The sequence below is a fragment of the Halichoerus grypus genome, chromosome 3 (assembly GCF_964656455.1).
Source record: "Halichoerus grypus chromosome 3, mHalGry1.hap1.1, whole genome shotgun sequence".
NCBI classification, from domain to species: Eukaryota; Metazoa; Chordata; class Mammalia; order Carnivora; family Phocidae; genus Halichoerus; species Halichoerus grypus.
Genome location: NC_135714.1, coordinates 123,630,243 through 123,657,414, shown reverse-complemented (window position 1 = coordinate 123,657,414; position 27,172 = coordinate 123,630,243). Strand labels below are relative to the sequence as shown.

The following is a 27,172-nucleotide window of genomic DNA, read 5'->3' as shown; positions in this document are numbered from 1 at the left end:
TCCTAGCTGTAATGAAATAAGCTAGTAATCCTAGCTAATAGTGAAAGCCTCAGACTTGCTTGTTTCTTTTAAGGTTTCTTCCTCTCTTTAAGCTTCAGTCTGTTGTAAATGGAATAATATGTGGTTTGCTTCTCTTTCCGTACCTAGGTTTTATTTGTCTTCTTCCATATTTTTAACTAATTCTGAACTCTCTAGGCCTGCTAGTATGGGAATGGAGAAGGAAAACTTAAAATTGCCAATTCTGTCTTGGTGATCTAGCACTGGTGCTCTCTTTACTTGGCTGTATGTTTAAAGCGAATCTGTCTTATGGATGCTTTTGTGAGTGAGAGAATCTGCTTCCACAATCACTTAATGCTATGGATGATTCACCTGCAATTCTTTTGATGAAGGTGCATTTATCATTTACTCCTTCCTCAAATCCTAGGCCTCTGGTGATACCTCTAGCTTCCTGCTGAGGAGTGTTTTCTTTCTAGACAGAAATTAATATAACTCTTCAGGGTATCAGGTTGATGAAGTTCCCTTCTATTTCTAGGATGCTGAGGCTTTTTTTTTTTAAATAAATAGGTGTTGGAATTTCTCAAATGCTGTTTCTGCCTCTACTTATATGATCATATGGTTTTTCTTCTTAGTCTGTTGAGATAGCAAATTTCATTGATTTTTTTATTGTAAAATATACATAACATTTACCATTTCAAGTGTATAGTTCAGTGGCGTTAAGTACATTCACGTTGTTATACCATCACCACTATTCATCTCTAGAACTTTTTATCATTCCAAACCAAAACTCTACACCCATTAAACAATAACTCTCCATCCCTTCCTTTCCCCAGTTCATGATCAACACTGTTCTGCTTTTCCTTCTCTGTATTTAACTGTTTTTCTTTTTATACGTAACCTCTCTATGTATTTAACTGTTCTAGCTATCTCATATAAATGGCATCATACAGTATTTGTCCTCTATATCTAGCTTAACTTAGCATGTTTTCAAGGTCCATCCATGTTGTAGCATATATCAGAATTTCATTCCCTTTTGAGTCTGAATAATATTCTTTTGTATGTATATACCACATTTTGTTTATCCATTCATCCATCAGTGGATGTTTGGGTTGTTTTCACCTTATGGCTGTTGTAAATAATGCTGCTGTGAACATGGGTGTACAAATATCTGTTTGAGTCCTGGCTTTCAGTTATTTTTGTGAATATACTCAGAAGTGGAATTGTCTGATCAGTGGTAACTCTGTTTGATTTTTTGAGTACCACCTTACTGATTTCACAGCAGCTGCACCATTTTACATCCCCCAACACTGTACAAGCATTCCAGTTTCTCCAATCCACACCAACATTTGTTTCCTTTCTTTTCTTTTTCCTTTCCTTTCTTTTTCTTTTTCCTTTCGTTTCGTTTCATTTCCTTTTCCTTTCCTTTTCTGCTTTCTTTTCTTTTCCTTCCTTCCTTTTTTTTTTTTATTATAATCATCCTAATGAGTGTGAAGTGGTATCTCATGGTTTTGATTTCCATTTCTTCAGTGGTTAGTGATGTTGAGCCTCTTTTCATGGGCTTATTGGCCATTTGGTATCTTCTTTGAAGAAATGGCTATTCAACTCCTTTGCCTGTGTTTGAGTTGGGTTTTTGTTTTCTTGTTGAGTTTTAGGAATTCTTTGTATATTCTAGATATTAATCCTTTATCAGATATATGATTTTCTGATATTTACTCCCAGTCTGTGGGTTGCCTTTTCACACAAGTTTTTAATCACAAGTTTTTAATTTAATTTTTTTTTAAAGATTTTATTTATTTATTTGACAGAGAGAGATAGAGAGGGAACACAAGCAGGGGGAGTGGGAGAGGGAGAAGCAGGCTTCCTGCTGATCAGGGATCGATGTGGGGCTTGATCCCAGGACCCTGGGATCATGACCTGAGCTGAAGGCAGATGCTTAAGGACTGAGCCACCCAGGTGCCCCACAAGTTTTTAATTTCAATTTGTGTATTTTACACATTGTGCTTTTGGTGTTATAGCTCTTCAATTGGTTTTTAAGTCTTTTTTTAATGTATTATTGATTTTGAGTTATTAATATTTTGTTGAAGAATTTTATGTTTCTATTCATAAGGGATATTGGCTTATCATTTCTGTTTATTAATCTTAGTCTAATTTTGTTATTGGATAATACTGGCCCCATAAATAATGAATTGGAAAATGTTTCCTTGTCTGTTGTCTAAGAGTTCAAGTAAAATTTCTATTATTTCTTCCTCAGATGTTTGATGAAATTCGCCATTGAAACCATCTGTTCCCAGCGTTTGCTTTGTGTGAAGTTTTATTTTTATAAAGTCATTAATTTATTTTCTTTTTTTTCTTGAATCAGTTTTGAAAATTTGTGTTTTTAAAAGAATTTGTTTCATTTTATCTAAATTATTTTGATTTATTGACAAGTTGTTTCTAATATTCAATTATTTAATTTCTGTTGGAACTGTAGTAATATCTTTTCTTTTATACCTGGTATTGATAACTTTTATCATTTCTCTTTTTGGTGTCTCTGGTCAGACTGGCTAGAGATTTATCAATTTTACTAATCTTTTTTATTGTTGCTTGTTTCAAGTATTTAAATTCTAGTTAGTTATTGTATAGTGTAATATTGGTTTCAGGAATAGAATTTAGTGATTTATTACTTAAATATAACACCCAGTGCTCATCACAAGTGCCCTCCTTAATACCCATCATCCATTTAGCCCATCCCCCACCACTTCCCCTCCATCAATCCTCAGTTTGTTCTCTATAGTTAAGAGTCCCTTATGGCTTGTTTCCCTCTCCTTTTTCCCCCTTTCCCTATGTTCATCATTTTTGTTTCTTAAATTCTATGTATGAGTGAAATCATATGGTATTTGTCTTTCTCTGATTGACTTGTTTTGCTTAGCATAATACACTTAAGCTCTATCCACTTTGTTGCAAATGGCAAGATTTCATTCTTTTTGATGGCTGAATAATATTCCATCGTGTGTGTGCATGTGTGTGTGTATTTATCTATCTATGCTACATCTTTTTTATTGTAGTTTTATAAAATTTTTATTTAAAATGAATTAATTAACATATAGTGTATTATTAGTTTCAGAAGTAGAATTTAGTGATTCATCAGTTGCATATAACACCCAGTACTCGTTATTTCAAGTGCCCTTCTTAATACCCATCACCCAGTTTACCCATCCCCTCACCCACCACCCCTCCAGCAGCCCTCAATTTGTTTCCTATAGTTAAGTGTCTCTTTTGGTTTGTCTCCCTCTCTGATTTCGTCTTCTTTTACTTTTCCCTCCCATCCCCTGTGTTCATCTGTTATGTTTCTTAAATTCCACATATGAGTGAAATCATATGATAATTCTCTTTCTCTGATTGACATATTTTGGTTAGCATAATACCCTCTAGTTCCATCCATATCATTGCAAAAGGTAAGATTTCATTTGTTTTGATGGCTGAATAATACTCCATTGTATATATACAACACATCTTCTTTATCCATTCATCTGTCAATGGACATCTGGGCTCTTTCCATATTTTGGCTATTGTGGACATTGTTGCTATAAACATTGAGGTACAGGTGCCCTGTGTTTGTATCCTTTTTTTTTTTTTTTTTTTAGGTTTTATTTATTTATTTGTCAGAGAGATAGAGAGCAAGCACAAGCAGGGGGAGTGGCAGGCAGAGGGAGAAGCAGGCTCCCCGCTGAGCAAGGAGCCTGATGTAGGACTTGATCCCAGGACCCTGGGATCATGACCTGAGCCAAAGGCAGACGTTTAACCAACTGAGCCACCCAGGTGTCCCACTATGTTTGTATCCTTTGGATAAATACCTAGTAGTGCAATTGCTGGGTCATAGGGTAGCTCTATTTTCAGCTTTTTGAGGAACCTCCATACTGTTTTCCATAGTGGCTGTACTAGCTTGCATTCTCACCAACACTGTAAGAATGTTCCCCTTTCTCCACATCCTCACCAACATCTGTTGTTTCCTGACTTGTTAATTTTAGCCATTCTGACTGGTGTGAGGTGGTATCTCATTGTGGTTTTGACTTGTATTTCCCTGATGCTGAGTGATGATGAGCATTTTTTCATGTGTCTGTTGGCCATTTGTATGTCTTCTTTGCAGAAATGTCTGTTCATGTCTTCCGCCCATTTCCCGACTGGATTATATGTTTTTTGGATGTTGAGTTTGGTAAGTTCTTTATAGATTTTGGATACTAGCCCTTTATCTGATAAGACATTTGCAAATATCTTCTAGTGTTCTGTAGGTTGTCTTTTAGTTTTGTTGACTGTTTCCTTTGCTGGGCAAAAGATTTTTATCTTGATGAAGTCCCAATTGTTCATTTTTGCTTTTTTTTCCCTTGTCTTTGAAGATGTGTCTAGCAAGAAATTGCTGCGGCCGAGGTCGGAGAGGTTGCTGCCTGTGTTCTCCTCTAGGATTTTGATGGATTCCTGTCTCACATTTAAGTCTTTCATTCATTTTGAGTTTATTCTTGTGTATGGGTAAGAAGTTCATTCTTTCGCATGTGGCTGTCCTGTTTTCCTAACACCATTTGTTGAAAAGACTTTTTTCCATTGGATATTCTTTCCTGCTTTGTTGAAGATTAGTTGACTATAGAGTTGAGGGTCCATTTCTGTGTTCTCTATTCGGTTCCATTGATCTCTGTGTCTGTTTTTGTGCCAGTACCATACTCTTGTGGTGATTACAGCTTTGTAATACAGCTTGAAGTTCAGAATTATGATGTCACCAGCTTTGGTTTTCTTTTTCAACATTCCTTTGGCTATTCAGGATCTTTTCTGGTTCCATACAAATTTTAGGATTATTTGTTCTACCTCTGTGAAAAGTATTGATGGTATTTTGATAGGGATTGCATTGAATGTATAGATCGCTCTGGGTAACATAGATATTTTAACAATATTTGTTCTAATCCATGAGCGTGGAAATTTTTTCCATTTCTTTGTGTCTTCCTCAATTTTATTCATGAGTGTTCTATAGTTTTCAAAGTACAGATCTTTTACCCCTGATTAGGTGTATTCCTAGGTATCTTACGGTTTTTGGTGCAATTGTAAATGGGATTGATTCCTTGATTTCTCTTTCTTCTGTCTCGTTAGTGTATAGAAATGCAACTGATTTCTGGGCATTGATTTTATATCCTGCCACTTTACTGAATTCCTGTATGAGTTTTAGCAATTTTGGGGTGGAGTCTTTTGGGTTTTCCACATAAAGTATCATGTCATCTGCGAAGAGCAAAAGTTTGACTTCTTTGCTGATTTGAATGCTTTTTTTTCTTTTTGTTGTCCGATGACTGAGGCTAGGACTTTTAGTACTATGTTGAACAACAGTGGTGAGAGTGGACATCCCTGTCGTGTGGACATCCCCATCCTCACCTTAGGGGAAAAGCTCTCAATCTTTCCCCATTGAGGAAGATATTCGCTGTGGGTTTTATGTATATGGCTTTTATGATATTGAGGTATGTTCCTTCTATCCCTATACTGCAGAGAGTTTTATTCAAGAAAGGATGCTGTGTTTTTGAAATGCTTTTTCTGCATCTATTGTGAGGATCATACAGTTCTGTCCTTTCTTTTATTAATGTGGTGTATCACATTGATTTGCAGTTGTTGAACCACCCTTGCGTCCCAGGAATAAATCCCACTTGGTCATGGTGAATAATCCATTTAATGTACTGTTGGATCCTACTAGCTAGCATCTTGGTGAGAATTTTTACATCCATATTCATCAGGGATATTCATCTATAATTCTCCTTTTTGGTGGGTCTTTGTCTGGTTTTGGGATCACGGTAATGCTGGCCTCATAGAATGAGTTTGGAAGTTTTCTATATGCCAGATCTTCTTTATCCATTCATCAGTTGATGGACATTTGGGCTCTTTCCACAATAATTCTATTGTTGATATCAATTTTATTGCTCTTTACTATTACCTTATTAAGTATATATCTTTATTTTGTTTAATGTTGTTTTAAAATGTTAGTGGTTCTAAGATTTACAATATGCATCTTTAGCTTATCACAGTCTACCTTCAAATAATATTACATTTAACATATAATACAAGAATCTTAAACTCTTTACTCTCATTTCCCCATTTTCCTTTATGCTGCTGTTGTATGTTCTTTATTTCTCCATTTCTTATAAAGCTCACAACATATTGCTTTAAACAGTTACCTTTAGAAAATTTTTTTATTTTTATTTTTTTAAAAAGATTTTATTTATTTGTCAGAGAGAGAGCACAAACAGGGGTAGTGGCAGGCAGAGGGAGAAGCAGGCTCCCCACTGAGGAAGAGCCCAATGTTGGACTTGATCCCAGGACCCTGGGATCATGACCTGAGCCAAAGGCAGATGCTTAACTGACTGAGCCACCCAGGCATCCCTTTAGAAAAATTTTTAAATGTGAAAAATGTTTTCTCTTCACTTACATATTTATTATTTCCAGTACTCTTTATTACTTTTCATAGATTCACATTTCTATTTGGTATTTTCCTTCCTTCTGAAGAACTTTCTTTAACATTACTCATTATACAAATTTTTTGGTGATCAATTCTCACAGCTTTTGCTTGTTTGAAAATGTCTCTATTTTGTCTTTATTTTACTTATTTATTTTTTAAAGATTTATTTATTTTTGGAGAGAGAGAGTGCGTGCAAGTGGGGGGAAGGGCAGAGGAAGAGAGAGAGAGAGACTCTCCAGCAGACTTCCTGCTGAACGGGAACCAGACTCGGGGTTCGATCCTACAACCCTGAGATCATGACCTCAGCCGAAATCAAGAGTCAGATGCTTAACTGACTGAGCTACCCAGGCACCCCTATTTTGTCTTTATTTTTAAAATATGTTTTACCGGGTACTGAATTCTAGGTTGTTTCTTTCCTTTAACACTTTAAAGATACTGTTCCATCATTGTTTCTGATATGAAGTTTGTTGTCTTTCTTACTTTTGTTTCCCTGTATTTAATGTGTCTCCTCATCCTCCCCTGCTGCTTTTAAGATTTTTTTCTTTATCACTATTTTTTTTTTAAGCAGTGTAATTATGACTTATCCTGATGTGGATTTCTTTGTGTTTATCCTTCTTGTAATTCATTGACCTTCATGAATCTATGGGTACTTTTCACTGAATTTGGAAAAATTTTGGCTATAATTCTTTCAAATGATTTCTATCTAACCCCCTTTTTTCCTGGGACTCCAATTACATGTTAGTCTGCTTTATACTGTCTCATAGATCACTGATATTCTATTTATTTTAATGAGGGATGAGAGCTTTTTGTTTTCTGTGCATAATTTTGGAGAGTTTCTTGAAAATACCATTATGTTCACGGTCTTCTGCAATGTTTAAACTGCTGTTAATTCCATCCAGTGAATTTTTTATTTCAGATTTTTTTCATGTCTACAAATTCCATTTTTAAAAATATTTTTCATCTCTCCACATTGTGCTCATGTTTTCTTTTAATTCTTTTAGCATCTTTATGACAGACTATATTTTCCAGTATGCTCACATTCTTTTCTTTTTTTTAAAGATTTTATTTATTTGAGAGAGCACACATGAGAGCACCAGAGAGAACATGAGAGAGAGCATGAGTGGGGGGGGAGGGGCAGAAGGAGAGGGAGAAGCAGATTCCCCATTGAGCAGGGAGCCCATTGATGTGGGGCTCGATCCCAGGACCCCGGGACCATGACCTGAGCCAAAGACAGATGCTTAACCAACTGGAGCCACCCACGTGCCCCACATTATTTTCTGTTGCAAATGCCCTTCTACAGCTTTGCTACTGCCTAATCAAGAGATGGCATCTATGTCTTCTCACTTGAAACTGGTCAGGCCCTTGTGGATCTGTTGCCTGAGAATATGGTTGTTATGACACTGTTATTTCTAAGCCTGGGTCATAAAAAGTATACAACTTCTACCTTGTTTTCTCTCTTTTATGTGATTCTCTCTCTGATACCCATCTACCATGCTGTGAGAAAACCCACATCAAATGGAGAAGCCCATGAGGAAATGAACCAAAGGCCAAAGGCTTAGCTACTTAGCTCCCAGCCAATAACCAGCACCAGCTTTCCAGCCATAGTAGTGAGTTGTCTTGGAAGTAGGTCCTTTAGATCTCAAGTCAAGTTGCCGCACCTGATGCTATGTAGACTTTCCTTCTGAGCCCTGCCCAAATTCCAGATTCATAAACAAAATCATGATTATTTTTTTAAGCCAGAAGTTTTAAATGGTTTGCTGTATACCTGTAGGCATTTATATTTTCTGTCTTAATTCCTTATCTTTTCATTCTGTCATCTCTGTCTTTTGCATATTTTTATTGACTGCATATTGCATAAATATTGCATTTTTTTTTTCCTCATTGTGGGTCACATTTTTCTGATTCTTTGTAGTAATTTTTTTTTCTTTTTTTTTTTTTTTTTTAAAGATTTTATTTATTTGACAGAGACATAGTGAGAGCAGAAACACAAGCAGGGGGAGTGGGAGAGGGAGAAGCAGGCTTCCTGCGGAGCAGGGAGCCCGATGTGGGACTCGATCCCAGGACCCTGGGATCATGACCTGAGCCGAAGGCAGATGCTTAATGACTGAGCCACCCAGGCGCCCTCTTTGTAGTAATTTTTGATTGGATGCTGGATTTAGTGAATTTTGTTGAGTGCTATGTATTGTTTTGTTTTAAAAGAGGATTGGACTTTGTTCTGGCAGGCAGTTAAGTAACTTAAGTAACTTAAGAATCAACTTGATCTTTTTGAGGGTTGATCTCTTTACAGTGGGACTAGAGTACTTTTTACTCTCTGGTGGGGTTCAGCAAACTATTTTTGTAATAGGATAGATAGTAAGTATTTTAGGCCTTGCAAACCTTACTTTAGGCCGTTGCAGCTGCTCAAATTTGTTATGCAAAGCAGCTGTAGACAGTAGGTAAATGAATGGGTGCTTCTTTGTTTAAATAAAACTTTATTTACAGGAATAAGTGGTGGGCCACATTTGGCCTCTGAGCACTGTTTTGCTGATCCCTGCTCTAGGGCAGGAGTTCTTTAACTTTTTTGGTTTTAGTACCACTTCAAACTTTTATCTAGGTCTCCAAAGATCTTTTGCTTATTTTTTATATATATCAGTATTTACCATATTAGAAATTATAGCTGAAGAATTTGAGTCTTTATTCATCTAAAATTAAATAATGATTAACCTATTATATGCTTGGATAAATAACATTTTTTTAATGAAAAATAACAGTTTCTTCCAAAACAAAAAATAGTGAGAATAATGTTATTGATTTACTTTTTTAGTGTGAATGTCTTTTGTGTCTGGCATAAGAGAGAACAGCTGGAGTCTCATATGTGCTTCTTCATTAAATCTTTTGCAACATACCATTTCAGATAGCATTTGTAACACTCCATTGTGTACTCATAAGAGAATGGTTCTGAAAAAGGCAAATAACATCTTGGTATTATTAGGAAGGTAGTTGTGACCTTGTTGATCCCCCGAAAGGGTCTTGAAGTCCTCCACAGGTCCCCAGACCACACTTTAAGATCACTTATCTTGGGCAAGATTTGCCTCAAGTATGCTAAGGCTTGACTCTTCTGGGATCTCAAATGAATGTGCTAGATATTTGAAGAGGTATCCGTACTCTGCATTTTGGTTTTTGGGAACTCTAGTGATTCCCTACCCTTTGTGACCTCTGGGAATTGTTTAGCTTACTGCTTCCCAGTAATTGTTCCTTTCCCAGCAACTGCTGTTCTTTGCTTGTCTTTGTAGTTTCACCCTATGTGTGTACAGCACACTCTGTGCAGACTTCTGGAATTTTTCCGCGGGATAGCTCCTTCCTCAACTTAGTGAGACTGAAAGATTCTCTTAGGCTGTGCCCTCCCTGCATTGCAGTCTAGAGATTGCCTTCAGTCAGAAAGCGCAGTTGTTCATAGGGCTCACCTCATTCATATCCATTCTCGCAGGATTCTTAGTGGTGCCTGCAGATTGTTGTTTCATATGTGTTGTCAGCATTTAGTTGTCTATGGTGGGGGGAGGGGCAGGTCCTGTAGCAGTTATTTCTTCGTGTGCAGACATCCCTGATTGTTTGTTTCTTTGGGTTTTGTTTTTAACCATATCTGCTGAAACAATTACACTGAGGTCTTATATGTCCTCTTAAAACATGATATTTGTTGTTTTAGCCTTCAGTAAAAACTTTCATTTCATTTTAGTATTCTGTTCATGTTGATGAAAAATAACTTTTACACAAAGGGGACATTTTCCACCATTGTATGAGGAACAAAGAAGAATGTAGTCATTTATTATATATGTAAACCATTTGTTTGCCTTTTGTTTTAGGCAAGTATGTGGGCTCTTTATGTCTCAGCCTGTTAGTAAAAATGTATCTAGCATGTTAACAGGAAATGATAAACAGAATATTATAACTACTTTGTTTTTTAGTTTTAAGTCTTGTACCTCAGGAGTTAGTAGCTACTCTTACATACGGTAGTCATACAGACATAGATTCAAATTCTGGCTCTGTGCTTTACTAGATATGTAAATGAGACTGTTTGCTTACCCTGAATCTGAGCCTCTGTTTCCTTATCTGTAATGTGGGCATGATAATGCTATATTAAATAGGAATGAGAACTTTTGGTAACAGAGCTGCTGCTGCTGCTTTTTTTTTTTTTTTGGTAATAGAGCATCTAATAACAGTGCTTTAAACAAGGTGGAAACTTATTTTCTCTTTCTCTTCATATAAGAAGAACCTGGCAATTCAGGAGTGGTATGACAGCCCCACAGTGTATGTATTGTGGACCTAGATTCCTTCTCTTTCCTTTCTACCATTCTTAGCTCAGGAGTTGTATCCTCAAGGTCACCTCATAAGTCAAGGTACCTACTGGAATTCTACCTCTCATGTTCATATCCCAGGCAGCAGGAAGGAGTAGGGGGGAAGGTAAAAGGGGTATATCTTCCTTTAAAGAAATGTTACAAAATACGGTCATTTGATTAAAATCTTACTGGCCATAACTTAGTCACGGGGTCATATCTACCTTTAAGGGAAGGTAGGGAATATAGTCTTTTAGCAGGATGCTATGAAGAAGGAAGGCAAAGGGGCTGTTAGATTGGCATCCAGGAGCATCTGTCACTATTGTCTTCTCTTGCAATTTCATGGGTTCCCAGTGAGTTGAGAAATTATCCAGGAGTCAGCAGGTGGAGACCAAAATATCACCCTTGTAAAACTGACAAAGCTGATTCTTGAGAAAGGGGCTTACATCTGCAGTTAAGTGTGTTTCCTAATATTGAACCCTACCATTAAACAGACTTGTCCATCCAGTCCATGAAAGTGCTAGGCCAGGTAGAGCCTGTCCCTATTAAATTTGTGGCATGAAGGAACAAAGTCAATGTGTGTGTCCTGTCAGCAGCTCTTTCTCAGCAGAAAGGGAGGGTGGGTGAGGACTAGAGAGGCTGGGAGTGTTACTTATGTCATCAGAAATGGGGAAGTGTTACCCTCTCCCTTCTCCCTTCCTACGATGCTTTATCCTAAGAGTTTAGCATGATGTTTGGCATTGAGTAAGCATTCAGTATATGGTGCTTATTATTATAATGATGATTTGAGCAATTTGAGTAGCCACCATGATGTCTCAGAATCTGTGCGTTTAATCTTCCCACATATGTTGCTATTTGACATGTAGCATGGTTTCTATGCAGTATTATTTTTTTTTACTTCACCATGAGATAAAATTGGTAAATAGTTTTAAAAGGCTGTATAGGTACTTTTAGACTAACAGTTTTTAAACTTTTGGTGAGGTCACAGTTTCGTTTGCAAATGTAATGAGATTATGTAGATAGCATAAATTATACATATGCTTTCTGGGAATACATGGATCTTAAGAATTTATGGCAGATAAAATTTAATGAACTACAAATACCTCCATATTACTGTAAACTGGTATCAATGACTGTTGAATAAGTACAGTAAATTAACAGGAAGGTGAGAGTGGTTAAGATCATGTGAGGCAGATGGACAGACACATGTTTCAACTCTAACTGTGCCCACCTACTAGTTATTATTAACCCAGGTGTTACTGTTTTTCTTGTTTTAAATCAGTAAAATGAAGGTGATAATAGCTTCTATATCCAAGGGAGAGGAGTAAATGAAATAATACATATAAAGCCTTACTTCTGGGCCAGAGTATCCACTTGCTCTTTTCTACTGTTGCTGTTGTTTTTATAGTCATTATTGTTGTTACCCTTCTTTGCCTTTCTGACCTCACCTTGATTATCTTGCAGGTTTCAGTGACTAAGTTATCTTGAATTTCATAACTCGGAGATAAAATTATTCTGAGCAAACAGCTTGGTCCTTTAGATCTGTTTTTGTTTAAAAAAGAAAAGCAAAAGTCCTCAAGAGTAATCTTCATGATCTTTGATCTCTCCATAATAAGAAAGAACTTTCACAGCCTGCTTCTGGCTCATCAGGGAAACGATCTTTTGTGTGCCCTTCAAAATTTCCCCTTCTTCCCTTGCTTCCTCTCATGTCTCCTTCCTGGCCCACCAGAAAGAGAAAGATGTCATTTTGATACCTCTGGCCTCTTCTGAAAACCTGGTAATGGTATTTATCCTGTCAGCAGTTCCTGGGTATTTAGTGTTTTACATCTTGATCTGTCTTTATTATTTGAGGAAAAGTCCTTAACTTTCCCCATTCCTTTCTGATGAATAGCTTGGGCTATAGAAGTTTGGTCCCCTCACTAAGAGCTACAGATCCCCTGCTGTTTTTATAGGTTGACTTTTGACACAGACTACTTCTGTTCAAGGAGCTCATTGTTATTAAGTTAGTGCCAGTTTATACCAGAACTTAACTTTTAAAGCATATTTAAATAGACTTCTTAATGGTTTTTTTTGGTTGATGTTTGAAATTGTCTAGTGGTTTTTTTTTTTTCCAAATGACCCAAATAGCACATGCTCCAATGTAAAAAAGTATTCAGAAAATATATAAATCATGAAGAAGAAAGCTCTCCCATAGTTCTACTCCACCAAACTAGTCACTTCTACTTTTTTTATATGATTCTATCTCTATCTATATGTATGTATATATATATATATATATAATATATATACCTATACATACATATAGGTTTATATGCCTTTAAAGTTTTTTTTGTTTTCCCCCAAATGAGATTCTTCTATATATAGTTTTGTATTCTGCTTTTTCCCTAACCTATGTATGTGTGTGATTGTTTTAAATAGTTGTATAGGATTTCATAGAATAGATATAATTTACTTAGCTAATTCCCTATTGAGATGGATATTTAGGTTGTTTATAATTTTTTAGTGATTTAACCCAGGATGGTAAACATTTTTCTGCATCCATTTTTGAGTAGTTGTGTTTTTTTTTTTTTTTTTTAGTGCATTCTTAGAAGTTTAATTCATGTGTCAGAGGCTTTGTACCTACTAACTGGTTATGAAAGTAACTTTTTCTAATCAAATTTGGGTATTATCAGTCATTTTAATATTTTTCAGTGTGATAACAAAACTAATGTCTGAGTGTTTTAATTTCTATTTCTTTGATTATTAGAGATTAAACATATTTTTGTGGTTTTTGGCCACTTGCATTTTTTCTGAGATTAATTTTGTGTTACGTAGTCTTGCTAATCTTCCTAAGATATGTATATTTTAAAAATGGCAGAATTTTATTTCTTGTTTTAAGAGATTATATTTTAAAATTATAGTATTATATATGCTATAAATATATATTATAAAATTATATTACAAATGATTTTGCTTTTGCTGGACTTAATTTCTTACTTAGCTAGTTATTTTCAATATTGACATAGGAAATTAAGTAATTAGTAAAGAAAACCAAGCTTGTTAGAATAATTTATTTACCTGAAATACAAATGAATTTGACTGAAATTCTTAATGCTTATTTGCACTTTAAGGTACCTATTTTGGTTTAACTTTTTAATTTGCTCACATCTGGTTCTTGACCATGTTCTAGATAAGAGATGCCTGTATAAATGTGTATCTGTATTTTTACTTGTTCATTTTCATCATTGTTAAAATGAAAGGAATTGGAGATTGTTGATTGAAGTACTCATTTTAGCAAACTATGATCAGAAGATGCTTGGATATGATCCTTCCACATGATAAAGAACATGTTTTTATTTTATTGCTTTTAGAAGAAAAACAACAGTGAAGACATTATGTATTTATGCAGACTACAAATCTGATGAAAGCTATACTCCAAGCAAGATTTCAGTCAGAGTAGGAAATAATTTTCACAATCTTCAAGAAATTCGGGTATGTCTTTCACATTTTAAAAAATATGTTATCTTGTTACTCTTGCTCTTTAGAAAATAGTGACATTTGACACTAGATTAGACAGATTAAAATGTTAATACATAAAAGGAAAATTATTAATATTTAAGAAAACACTTTTAATTTTTTATATTTAAAAATTTTTTTGAATTCCGATTGTCATCTTAGTTTTTTCCCAGTGTTTTATTATGAAAATTTTCAGACATACAGAAAAGCTGAATTGTATAGTGAGCCCCAGTATACTCACCTCCTAGATTCTATAGTTATTAATGTTTTGCTATATTTGATTTATTATCTGTCCATCAATTCATCTAATTTTTATACTCATTTCAAAATAACTTGCAGATATTTGTACCTACCACCCCAAATACTTCAGCATAATATATGATAACTGGAGTTATGAATATTTGCTTCAGGTTTATTTTTTAAGGTACAATTTATATGCAGTTTCTACAAATCTTAAATATATTATTAGTGAATTTTCACAAATGCAAACATATGTGTAACCCCGACTCCTCTTAACATATAGAACATTTTCATTACCCCGTAAAATTCCCTTATATCCCTTCCCAATCAATCTCCATGTCTATCCTACTCTCAGAGGTAAGTGTTGTTCTAATTTTGTTTGCTTATTCATTCATCCATCTATTCATTCATTCATTCATTCATTCATTCTATAGATCAGTTTTGCCTGTTCTAGCATGTCATATAAAGGAATCACAGATGGTGTAATTTGTTGTAAGGCTTCTTTCATTCAGCCTAATTTTTTGACAGTCCATCCCTGTTGTTGCATGTAGCAGTACTTCATTTTTTTATATTCCTGAGTTATACTCCATTGTTTGAATATACCCCAATTTATTTATCTGCTGTATAACTTTTTGAAGTTATTAGGATAATGCTTTTGTGACCTGAATGTTATTAGTCCCCAAATATTTACATTTCAGAGATACTTTCAATGAGTTTGAACTTTGTACTTGTAAAGTTCTGGCGCTTCACATTTTTTCTTGTCAGAAAGTCATTGAGCTCGAATAATCATTAAAATCTTTTCAATTAGGTGATTCTGAGAGATCTGAGAAGCACCTGTGATTTTTGAAAGACTTCCAGCCAATTTGTGGCCTGGACTCTTAGTGTTTGACTTAGTGTTTATAAGACCCTGTCTCTACATTTATATTTCTTCCCTGAGTTAGTAATAAAATACTTAATAAGAATCACATATACTTTCATTATTTACTCATTAAATGCAGTGTTGTTTCCTTGTGAAATTTGTTTATGTGTTGGCAAATAAGAATAAGTAAGGACATTGTCACCCACAGGTATTTTGTTTTTTTGTTTTGCTTTTTCATCCTTTGAGGTAAGTTTGCAACTTTTTTGAGATGACCACCTGGTCTTATTCTAGTTATCTTCCTTTAATTTTAAGGGATGATCCTATACATTTTCTTGACTACTAATCTGTCTTTGAAAAATCATCCTAAGATATTCTTCTTTTAGTTTAAAAATATTTATTTTGTGTGGCCATACCGGTTAATATGTACTTTCCATGCTTGAATAAATTCATAAATAGATTAGTTCTTCATTTTCTTTGTAAGTTTCTTCGTTTAACCCAGTGCTTTTTTCATTCAGAATATTTTAGATTCTTTTTATTATCATAATTACATTGAGCCTTTTGCTAGCTCTTTTAGTCATATGATACATTTAATCAGTGTTTAGTGCTTTAAGTACTTGAGATATTCTTCTACTTTGTTAAACATTTTGTATTTATCACATGATTGGGTTACTCATAGTGAGCAGCCTTTTGGGAGCAGAGCTGGCTTGTTTGGTTTAAAATTAAAGGTTTATCATATAATCCCTCAAGCAGGTTGAATTATGTGACACTGAAAACAGTTTTGATCCAAGATGTGTGTGGCATATATTTGAAATGTCCACTAGATGTCACTGTTGTCCTTTAATTGCTAGTCTCATAATCTAGTTGTTAATAAGACCTTAAGTAGTTAGTCTTCGTTGTAACTCGTTTTTCTCAGAGTATATATATTCAAATATTCTTTGATGCATTTTGGAAAATGTACATATTCATACGTGATTTCTAGGTTTATGTACTAAATATATATTTTGTATTTTTTTGTAAATGGGACAAACTTGAAATGATATTTGGACCATTTCAGAATACTTTTAATCTAGTTTTTGCTTCTATTATATCATTTAAGTACTGAAACATTAGCCACATAGAATAAGGGCTCTTTTAGGTAGTCTCTTAATTTTATTCCAAGTATGTTTATATTTCTGTGTAGTGACCACATAGCCTCACGAGACCAGTAATACTAAATATTACCAGGTGATAATGTAAGTTGTTTTCCTGAAAAACTTAATGAACATACTGCTTTTCTGCCACAGTTCTCACTAAGGAACCATAATTTTTGGATTTTGCTTTAAAATATTAGTGCTGGCTTTGCAGCTCATGATATAAACTATACTTTATCTTTTAATTATACATCTTTTTACATGATTTATTCTGTTTACCTTTTTTCCAAGTTAAAGAAATAATCTGATATCATTTTGTTTTTTAAGGGAAGATAAGCAGACCATGCTTTTATTTTCTTACATTACTACTGTATAGGATATAAATTGTTATTTTTTTAAAAATCTTCTAACCCAGATACTAAGACAAATGATTAAAATAGTGTTAACTTTTATGAGGTTTTTAGAGCCATCATTTCATTAGTTATAGGACTGATTTAACTGAGTGGAAAATCCAACTAAATCTTTTTATATTTTTCCATGGAGGGTTGCCCACGGGAGGGTGTAGTGTGTATTGGAGTGTTTAATGGGTTTTCCTTTTTTACTAGAAATTATGGATTTGTTTACTTGAAACACTCTAAAAACCTATTTTCTGTCATTTTATTATTGATTTGAGTTGGTAACCTTACAAAAATTTAGTTCAGGACAAGAAAAGCTAATGGCTACCCCCTGTCTATCAAAAAATTATTCTTTTTCTATCATATGTTTTCCTTCATTTCAGTTATAAAACACACTATTCTATCTTGATCTTTGTAACCTCTGTTGAAAAATCTCTAAGAAGAGATCAGGCCTTCCCTTTACTCTTCTAGAATGCATATTTCAACCTCTATACCTGAGGAGGGACTTACAATGGAAATAAAGTTTAGACTTTCTGCTTATATTATACTTACAAGATACTCAAACTAGGTTTGGTTGAATAGAATGCTTTTGATGCCAGAACTTCTCTTGAATAACTTCCTTGATAACATGATGAATTCATTTATGCCACTTATTCTACTTTTTTGTTTTTAAAATTGTCCACCCTACAGATATTGGGAACCAACAACCTAAGAACATTTCATGAGATGCTTGTGATTTATTGCTTCTACACAAACTACTTTTTCTTTTTAATTTTTTTATTTTTTACACAAACTACTTCTGTGTAGAAGTGAGGACTTAGCATTTCAGAGTCTTTATGGCTTTATCTACTCAAAACACTTCATCTCAGTTGTGTAACTTTTGTGCAGGAAGTCATGTTCATCATATTATTGAGGAAGTTATTCAACAGAAGTTTTCAAATAAAGATAAATGCTTTTAAAATTTTTATTTATCTATCTACCTGTTTAGTTATGTTTATTTTTTTCAAGTAGGCTCCATGCCCAGTGTGGGGCTTGAACTCACGACCTGGAGATTGAGAGTCCCGAGCTCTATGGACTGAGTCAGTCAGGCCCCCCACTTTTAAAATTTTTAAATCATTTGCCTTTTAGCATTATGTTTTGGTTTAATGCTGTTTTTTTCCTTTGCCCTCAGAAGGAAAAATATGTGCGAAGGAAATGTTTTGTCATTTAGTGTGAGAAACCAAAGAATAGTCTGTCTTAGATGTAACCATTTTAACATCGTAGAAAACATCTCCAGCTAAAATTCAAAATTCAAGAAAACTTAGTCCTTTTCAGTTTGCCAACTAGTTATTTACCTCTTTAAAAACGATTATAGAAATTTTTGTACTTAAATATGAAACTAAAGTGATTTATTAGACGTAGAGTGACAGCTCTCAAAATTATTTCTATACAGTTCTGTAAAAAACAACTTGTTAACTGAAGGTTAAATAGATATTTTCAGCATATGTGAAAGTTTTCTTTTGATTCATTGTTAGCATTTTGCTTCGAAAATTTGTGACTGCAAAAGGATAGATTAATGGAGCACAAGATTGTGCACTTAAGTGAATTTTAAGCTTTGTTTTTGTCTTCAGATAATAAAGCTGTTACCAAAAGATTTTTTTTTTTAAGAGGAAGCTTGAAACAAGTCTTCAATGTTAAGAGAGCTGTAATGATATTTTTCTTTTCTTCTATGTGGGCGAGCGTTTTGGCTCTCTTCCTTGTGTCTTGAATCAGTAGCATGGCTATGGGAGTCCATATTTGGTACTTTGACAAAAGTGGTTAAAAAGTCAGCTCTTCTGTTAGCATAACATTTACTATTATAATTTGAGTTCTGTTAATGTGTGTGGTAGAGTAAGAAGATGCAGACAAAGTCTCTGACTCTATCCAGCGATCTTAAAATCTACTTATATTTACTTTCTGATGAGGGGTCTGTTTTAAACAACTTGATATAAAGTGGAATGATTTAGGCGGTACCTATAAACATAAATTGGTTTGATAGGACAGTGTTTAATTTATTGAGCCTTTGGAAAAAATAGTTTTTGCTGAATTTAGCTAGTTTAAAAGAAAATGTTTTTAAAAATTAGTTTTTATAACTGACCCTGGGACATCTTTGAAATGAGTGTGGAATATTTTGTTGTGATACACATAATTTTTAGGCCAGAAATATTATCCTCTCTTATCCCTCTCAAAAAGTAACATATGCAATTTTTAAAAAGTTATTCATGATTATATACATACTTATTTCCAAAATGGAGTTGAGATGACTATGCATTTGGGGTTATTTCCTTTTGAATCTAAAATGTTGCATAGTGGAATATTATGTATATATTTTAAAGATCTTACTTATTTTGAGAGAGAGAGAAAGCAGGGGAGGGACAGAGGCAGCGGGAGAGAGAGAATCTCAAGCTGACTCCACACTGATGTGGGGACCCATTCGGGGCTCGATCTCCCGACCCTGAGATTGTGACCAGAACTGAAACCAAGAGTGGGATGCTTAACTGACTGAGCCACCCAGGCGCCCCTATATATTTTTTTAAGAGATTAATATTCTTTTATCTCTTGTTTTTTTGTTTGACCACAAAGACTGTAGAGGTGTAGTCTGGCATTCTCGTTACAAGACAGACTCATGCTTTATTCAGTAGATATTTATTTATGACCCGCTAAGTGCCAGGCACTGTATTAGATACTGGGGATACAGTAAAGATAGTCACTGTTTCTTCCCTTAAACACTTCATAGTTTGGTGGAAAAGGCAGACAAATAAAGAATTACAATAGAGTCTAGTAAATACACATGGCGCTGTGGGAACGCAATGGAATATTAGGAGTAATGTTTTAAAAACTTTTTCTAAAAGAGGTGATGGTTCAACTGAATCCTAAGGATAAATAGAAAGCCTACTCAGGTGGGGGATCAAGTGGAGGCATTTTAGAGGGGGCACAGCATATATAAAGGTATAGAAACAGGAGAGCATGGCATAGTGGCAGAACTGCAAGTAATTTAGTATTTTTGGAAGCTGGGTAGGTATGGAGGAGTGGCAAGGAAGACTGAAGAAGTGTTTATTCATTCTACACATTTATTGTGATGGTAATGGTAATATGGCCTCCATATTAAAATTAAATAAATAATTTTACTCCATAAGGAGTTCACATTCGTTCAGGGAACAAATGTATAATTGTTACAGTGAAAATATATAGGCAAAAATCAGATTGTGCTTACTGTCAGACTTCTAAGGAGTTTAAACTTTAAATGAGGAGACTGATAAAATTTAATCTTGGGAATGCTGGGGCTGGAGCAATGTGAAGACTGGGTAGGTAGTATCCAGGTGAAAATTATGAGGATTTAACCAAGGCCATGAGAATTGTATTCAAAAGAAAGGATGGGGGCGCCTGGGTGGCTCAGTCGTTAAGCGTCTGCCTTCGGCTCAGGTCATGATCCCAGGGTCCTGGGATCGAGCCCCGCATCAGGCTCCCTGCTCCTCAGGGAAGCCTGCTTCTCCCTCTCCTACTCCCTCTGCTTGTGTTCCCTCTCTCGCTGTGTCTCTCTCTGTCAAATAAATAAATAAAATCTTTAAAAAAAAAAAAAAGAAAGGATGTATTTGAAGTAGAATCAGCAGAGCTTATGACTGATTGTTACCTAGGATATACTGGGAGTATGGGTGGGGGTTCAAGTAGGTGGGAGAGGGCATCTAGAATTCTTCTCCTGTTTGGCACCTGGTTGGTTGTTGTATTAATCAGAAATGGAGTACAGAGAGTTAAGGAACATTGGGGATGGAGAGAAAGGTTAAGCTAATGAGATTAGTTTTTGTCACTGATTTCTGGTATTTTTTCAGATGGAGGGCTTTTCAGGGGGTAGTCAGGTAATTGGATCTGAACCCGAGGGAAAAAGTCTAGGTTAGAGGTGTAGATTTGAGAATTACCAGTGTGTAAGTAGAAGCTTAGGTGTTTGTTCTGATTCATTCAGGGAACATGTATAGTAGAAAAGAAGACTGCCAGGGCTGGAACTACAGAAATGCATGCCAGTATTCAAGGGCTGGGAAGAAAAAGATGATTCAATGAGAAAAAGCTGAGAGGAACTGCCAGTGATGAGAAGAAAATCGAGAGACAGTGTTGTCTCAGAAGCTGAGAATGGTCAGGAATATCCAGTTAGATAGGGACTGAAAGCTTCCTGCCTAAGCCTGTGTTACATGTTTTAATAGGCAATTTATTTAATGCAATTCTGTACCAAGGCGAATTCTGCAAGTAGTTTAATCACTCTTTGGAGCAATAGTTTCTGCATTTATAGATTGGAGGCTAATGAAATTATTTAATAGCAGGAATTCAGCTTCTCCTACCCTAGTATTTGGGCCAAGTAAGAAGATTCTGAAGGGGATTCTTGTTTTGTTTCATAATGCTTTGAATGGGAAGGTTTTATACTGCGGATGCACACTTAAACTTTGAAGTGGATGAGGTACTTTTAAGAGCATTGTGCTCTAGAGTCGCTTTTCTCAAGTGCTGTTTCGCAACAGTTATGGAAGAACTGCACTGTTTCTTGTAGGCAGAGTGATAGTAGTAACAGCCAAGGGCAAAGAAGACAAAAAACAAAATTAAAAACCCTTTATTTAATTGTATGGCAGGATACAATACAACAAAAATATGCACTTACGAAAATGAAAATGCTGTGGTTTCAGAGATACAGATTACCAACCCCTTTTATATAAGGAAAGCCTACTGAGTGAGCATAGCCAGCTGAACAGGGCAGGGGGAGACACCTGGCTGAGCACTTAGCACAGGGTCAGAAACAGTAGACCTCTAATATAAAGTTGTCAAGTAAATATACCAGCAGTCAGTCCCTACGCTTGCCACTGATCCATGCTTGTGTAGTTTGCTTCAAAAAAGATTATTTGGGCAAGTCTGATTCCTTCTCTCAAACATTAAAAAAAATTTTTGTTATTGTGATAAAAAACATAAAATTTACCATCTTCACATTTTTAAGTGTATAGTTCAGTAGTATTAAGTGCACTCACATTGTTGCACAACAGATATCCAAAATTTTTTTCATCTTGCAAAACTGAAAATCTATATCCGTTGAGTAGCTCTTCCTCATTTTCCCCTCACCTTAGCTGATAACCACTATTCTGCTATCTGTTCCTATGAATTTGGCTACTTTAGATACCTCATGTAAGTGGGCTCATACTATTTGTCTTATTGTGACTGGCTTATTTCACTTAACACAATGTCATCAAGGTCACCCAGGTTGTAGTAGGATATCTTCCCTTTTTAAGGCTAAATAATATTGCACATTATGTTCATCCATCCATCTGCTGATGGACCTTCCGCAAGAGGTGTGAATAATGCTGTTATGAACATGAGTGTGCAAACATAAATATCTCTTTGAGACCCTGCTTTCAGTTCGTTTGGGTATATGCCCAGAAGTGGGATTGCAGGATGAGGTAATAGTTCTATTTGTAATTTTTGTCTTTCTCAGAAATATGACTCACAAGAAATAGGCAAGTTAGCAGCAAGACTTGATACAGAGAGATAGTGATGTGGGGGGGTGGGAAGGTGAAGGGCCATGTGCATTCTGAAGTTTTAAAGTTAGAAGAGTATAGACTGAGATATGGGAGGCGGTAGTATGGTGTATAATGAATAGAGTGGATGCAGGGACACAGATCGACCAGCAGAGAGAAAAATAGAGTTGAACGAATGACTGGTGCTCCCAGTGTTCTTCATTTGCTGACCTCTCTGGTATCTGGTTATTTACTTTTCCAGGGTTCCCATGGGTATATAAACTTTTTGGTAAGCCCCCTTTCCCTGGAGAAACTTTTGAATGCAACTTTCTTTTTTCTTGGTAACTAAAAATGGCCCTGATTAGAACAGAAGGAGCTGGAGCAAATTTCGCTGAAAACTGCTGAAAAATTTTATCATAATTTTAAAGTGTATTTTAATTGAGGTCAGCCCACTCAGGACCTTCATTTTTTTTTCTCAGCCTCTTGTTTTATGCATGGTGAATGAAGAATTAATAATCTCTAAAAATTAGAGGCCAGTAGCAGATTTTTGATAGGATCAGTGCTGTGTTTGGAAGAGAAGAAATCAGCACATGAATTTTGATTTAGATTGGATTGACCATCACCGAACTGTTTTTTGAGTCCTCTTGTTCACTGTTACTTGTGTTTGTCACCTCTACTGTTTATTCAGCACTCTCAGCACGCATGTCACTGTGCTAAGCAGTCACCACTCACTATTTCATCCTGTCTCAAAAGCTCAAGTGGTGATCAGATGTTGTTGTTATCCCTATTCAGGGAAAGTTGAGACTTAGGTTACATGGACGTTTTGCTATATGGCTCACTCTAAATGTGAGAATGTTAGAGCTGAAAGAAACTTTAGAGGTAACCTATTTCATCAAAAACTTAGATGCTAAGCAGTCAGGCAGGTAATGTAACAGCAAGATTCCATGCCTTTATGCAAAGGGAGCAGCTTCTATGCAGTTTCAGCCTTTATTGCCACATGGGAATGTAGGCCCAGTATTGTCAATCTTAAAATTTTTAAGGAGAAAGTGGAAATCTGGATTTAAGTGTAAAATTTCCCTATTTTTAAAATATGCTGGGCAAACAAGGTATGTCCACAGGCTGGATGTGGCTAAAGGACCACAGTTAGCAACTTCTAATAAAGTACCATCCCATTAATTTACAAATGAGACATAGAGGTGGAGTGAACTGCTCGATGTTCCACAGCAAGTCAGTGGTATAGCTGGGAATCAACATGCAATACATATTCCTTCCGTTTTTTTCCTTAAAATGACATTAGATTATAAATTACCATAATATTTCCTTAAATTTTTTAGAATAATTGAAATGTGGAGCCGAGGAAATGAGCTAGTGACAGGGGATAGATTGACTGTAGAATTTTGAAATGTATTTAAAAATTATTTACTTCCTTGATATATTCTCTTGAAAATTGATTGATACTGTAATGCTAATGCTTTTGGCATAAACATTTACAAATACTTGCTTTTCTTTCTGTTGATTGCTTTTGCTTAATGATTGTATAAAGAGCTTTAAACAGTGTAATTTGGAGCATAAAATTTCTAAGGAAAAAAGAAAAAAATCTCCAAACCTCTGAATAAAAGAGTGAGAATATTGGAGTGGAAACTGGGAATATAAGCCAATTGATTCTTTCTTCTCTGGTCATTTTACCTTCATAAGGGAGTTAAGAAAAATCATCATTCTAGGGTTTGCAGGTTTGGGGGGGCAGTGCGTGGTTTTTCCTCTTGTGTTTGCAGTTATAGTTGATGGTCAAAAACAGAAACAGTAGCTCAGCAATCTCAGCAACATTTTCAGAATAAATCGTCTACTTTGTAATTAGCTTAGAATGATAATTAGCTAATTGAATGGTCCACAGCTAGTCTTGATCTTGGTGCTTAATTAAGTAGGACAGAGGCACTAGGCAGAGAAGATCCCCAAGGAACTCTGATGAGAAAAGATCTAGATTCAGACTAAGTGGTACCATAACTTTAAGACAGTAGTAGGGAAATTGTCCAGATAATATGTTAGCTCAATTTTTATTGAGCCTAGAGTCCTTTATCTCGTTCCAAATTAATATGGTGTTTACTAAGTAGCTGTGTAAATTTTCTGTTACTTATTTTTGATAATGAAGAGTGTAAGTTCTTGCTGTGGGGGGGTGCCTGGGTGATTCAATTGGCTAGGGGTCCAACTCTTGCTTTCTGCTTGGGTCATGATTTCGGGGTTATGAGATTGAGCCCCACATCAGGCTCCGCACTCTGGGGAGTCTTGCTTGAGATTTTCTCTCTCCCTCTCCTCCTCCCTGCTGCACGTGCTCTCTTTCTCTCTCCAGATTAATAAATAAACCTTAAAGTAAATTCTTGCTCTGGGTCCTATATATTCCATAGGTTCCCATTTCTTGGTCACCAGATAAATAAAATTATCACATGGTGACAGGTACCTCAGGTTGAAAATACGTAATATCAAGAGAATGAGAAGACAAGCTACAGACTAGGAGAAAATATTTGCAAAAGACACATCTGACAAATAAAATCTTTAAAAAAAAAAAAAAAATGGGGCGCCTGGGTGGCTCAGTCGGTTAAGCGTCTGCCTTCGGCTCAGGTCATGATCCCGGGGTCCTGGGATCGAGCCCCGCATCGGGCTCCCTGCTCAGCGGGAAGCCTGCTTCTCCCTCTCCCTCTGCCTGCCTCTCTGCCTACTTGTGCGCTCTATCTCTTTGTCAAATAAACAAATAAAATCTTTAAAAAAAAAAAAAAGACACATCTGATAAAAGACTGTTATCCAAAATATACAAGATACTTTTAAAACTCAACAATAAGAAAGCAAACAAGAGACCAAAGACCTTAATAGACACCTCACCGAAGAAGATTTGCCAATGGCAAATAAGCATATGAAAATATGCTTCACATCATGTCTTCAGGGAAATGCAAAATAAAACGAGATACCACTACAAACCTATTAGAATGGCCCAAATCCAGAACACTTACCATGCCCAGTGCTGGCAAGGATGGGGAGCAGCATGGGCTCTCCTTCATTGCTGGTAACAATAGAAAATGGTACAGCCACTTTGGAAGACAGTTTGGTGGTTTCTTACATGACTAAACATAGTAGCCATATGAGTCAGCAGTAGTGCTCCTTGGTATTTACTTAAAGGAGTTGAAAACTTATATCCACACAGAATGTGGATGTTTATAGAGCTTTACTAATTATTGCGAAACTTGGAGGCAACCAGGATGTCCTTCAGTAAGTGAATGGATTAATAAGCTGTGGTACATCCAGACAATGGAACGTTACTCAGCGCAAAAAAGAAATGATCTGTCAAGCCATGAAAAGACATGGAGGAGAATTAAATGCATATTGCTAAGTGAAAGAAACCAATCCGAAAAGGCTGTTTGTATAATTGCAACTATGTGGAATTATTTGTATAATTTCAACTATGTGACATTCTGGAAAAGGCAAAACTATGGAGACAGTAGGAAGATTAGGAGCTAGGAGTTGGGGGTGGTAGAAGGGATGAATAGGCAGAGCACAGAGGATTTTTAGGGCACTGAAAATACTCTGTAGGATACTATAATGATGGATACATGTCATTATACATTCGTCCAAACCCATAGACTGCACACCAAGAGTGAACCCTAATGTTGATAATGAGGGAAGCTCTGCATGTGGTGGTGGGGGGCCAGGAGGTATATGAGAAATCTCTGTACCTTCCTCTCAATTTTGCTATGTATCAAACTGCTCTAAAAGTTGTCTTTTTCTAAAAAAAACCCAAAACTCTCTATCTCCTTTCCCACCTGTCAGGGAAACAAGTTTTCATAGGATTTGACTGGCATGTTGAACTCATCTGAAATAATTATAACATGCTGGCAACTTCTGTTTTCGCTACTTCTTCCCTAAGACTACATACTTGCTGCAAAGCAAATGAGATTTCATAATAATGAGTACCCTAATATTTTTTCTATAGGAAAATATCTCCAATTTTATAGTAGAAATTAATAAAATAATTACAACAAACTTAGAGCCAATTACTATTAAAATGCCATTTTAGTGTATTATATATCTACTTTATCTGTATTTAGAAAGCAACTTTGAAAATACACAGATTCTAATTCTGTAAAATGTTTAGACTAAATAGTGTTATTTTACTCTCATTTTAAAAGAAGAATCCCTGGGGCGCCTGGGTGGCTTAGTTGGTTAAGCGACTGCCTTCGGCTCAGGTCATGATCGTGGAGTCCCGGGATCGAGTCCCGCATCGGGCTCCCTGCTCGGCAGGGAGTCTGCTTCTCCCTCTGACCCTCCCCCTCTCATGCTCTCTCTCTCTCTCTCTCAAATAAATAAATAAAATAAAATAAAAAATAAAAGAAGAATCCCTGTTAACATAATCTTAAATTCTTTAACTTAACTGAATTTCAGTTTTATATGAGTTAACCTAAGTATTCAGATTCAGTAAACTCCTCTGAAGTTGAGGAAAAACTACTCTGATTATTTAGTAGTAGATAGTGTGTTTAGAGTGTGTTTTTGCTTTTTCTCTTATTTAACTTAATTGTAGTGAATCTAGCCAATCAGAAATGTTGTTTACAGTTTGTCTCTTTTTATAATAGTCATATACAGTAATAACTGTGGCCTTTGACTTATTCCTCTAATTGCCGTTTCTTTGAGATTCATGAGAAAAATGAATAGCCCTTTATTTTTTTATTTTTAATTTTTTTAAAGGTTTTATTTATTTATTTGTCAGAGACAGAGCGGGCACAAGCAGGGGGAGCGGCAGGCAGA

The 27,172-nt window shown here is 35.6% G+C and overlaps 1 protein-coding gene across 3 annotated transcripts in view; it reads left to right on the top strand.

Moving 5' to 3' along the window:
• Positions 1-27,172, top strand: part of ANAPC10 (anaphase promoting complex subunit 10) — a 255,496-nt gene that overhangs the window by 29,487 nt on the left and 198,837 nt on the right. For all 3 annotated transcript variants that reach the window (XM_078069273.1, XM_078069271.1, XM_078069272.1), the window contains exon 4: positions 14,118-14,238. In XM_078069273.1, coding sequence (XP_077925399.1) covers positions 14,118-14,238 — 121 coding nt within the window. The remainder of the gene's footprint in view (positions 1-14,117; positions 14,239-27,172) is intronic.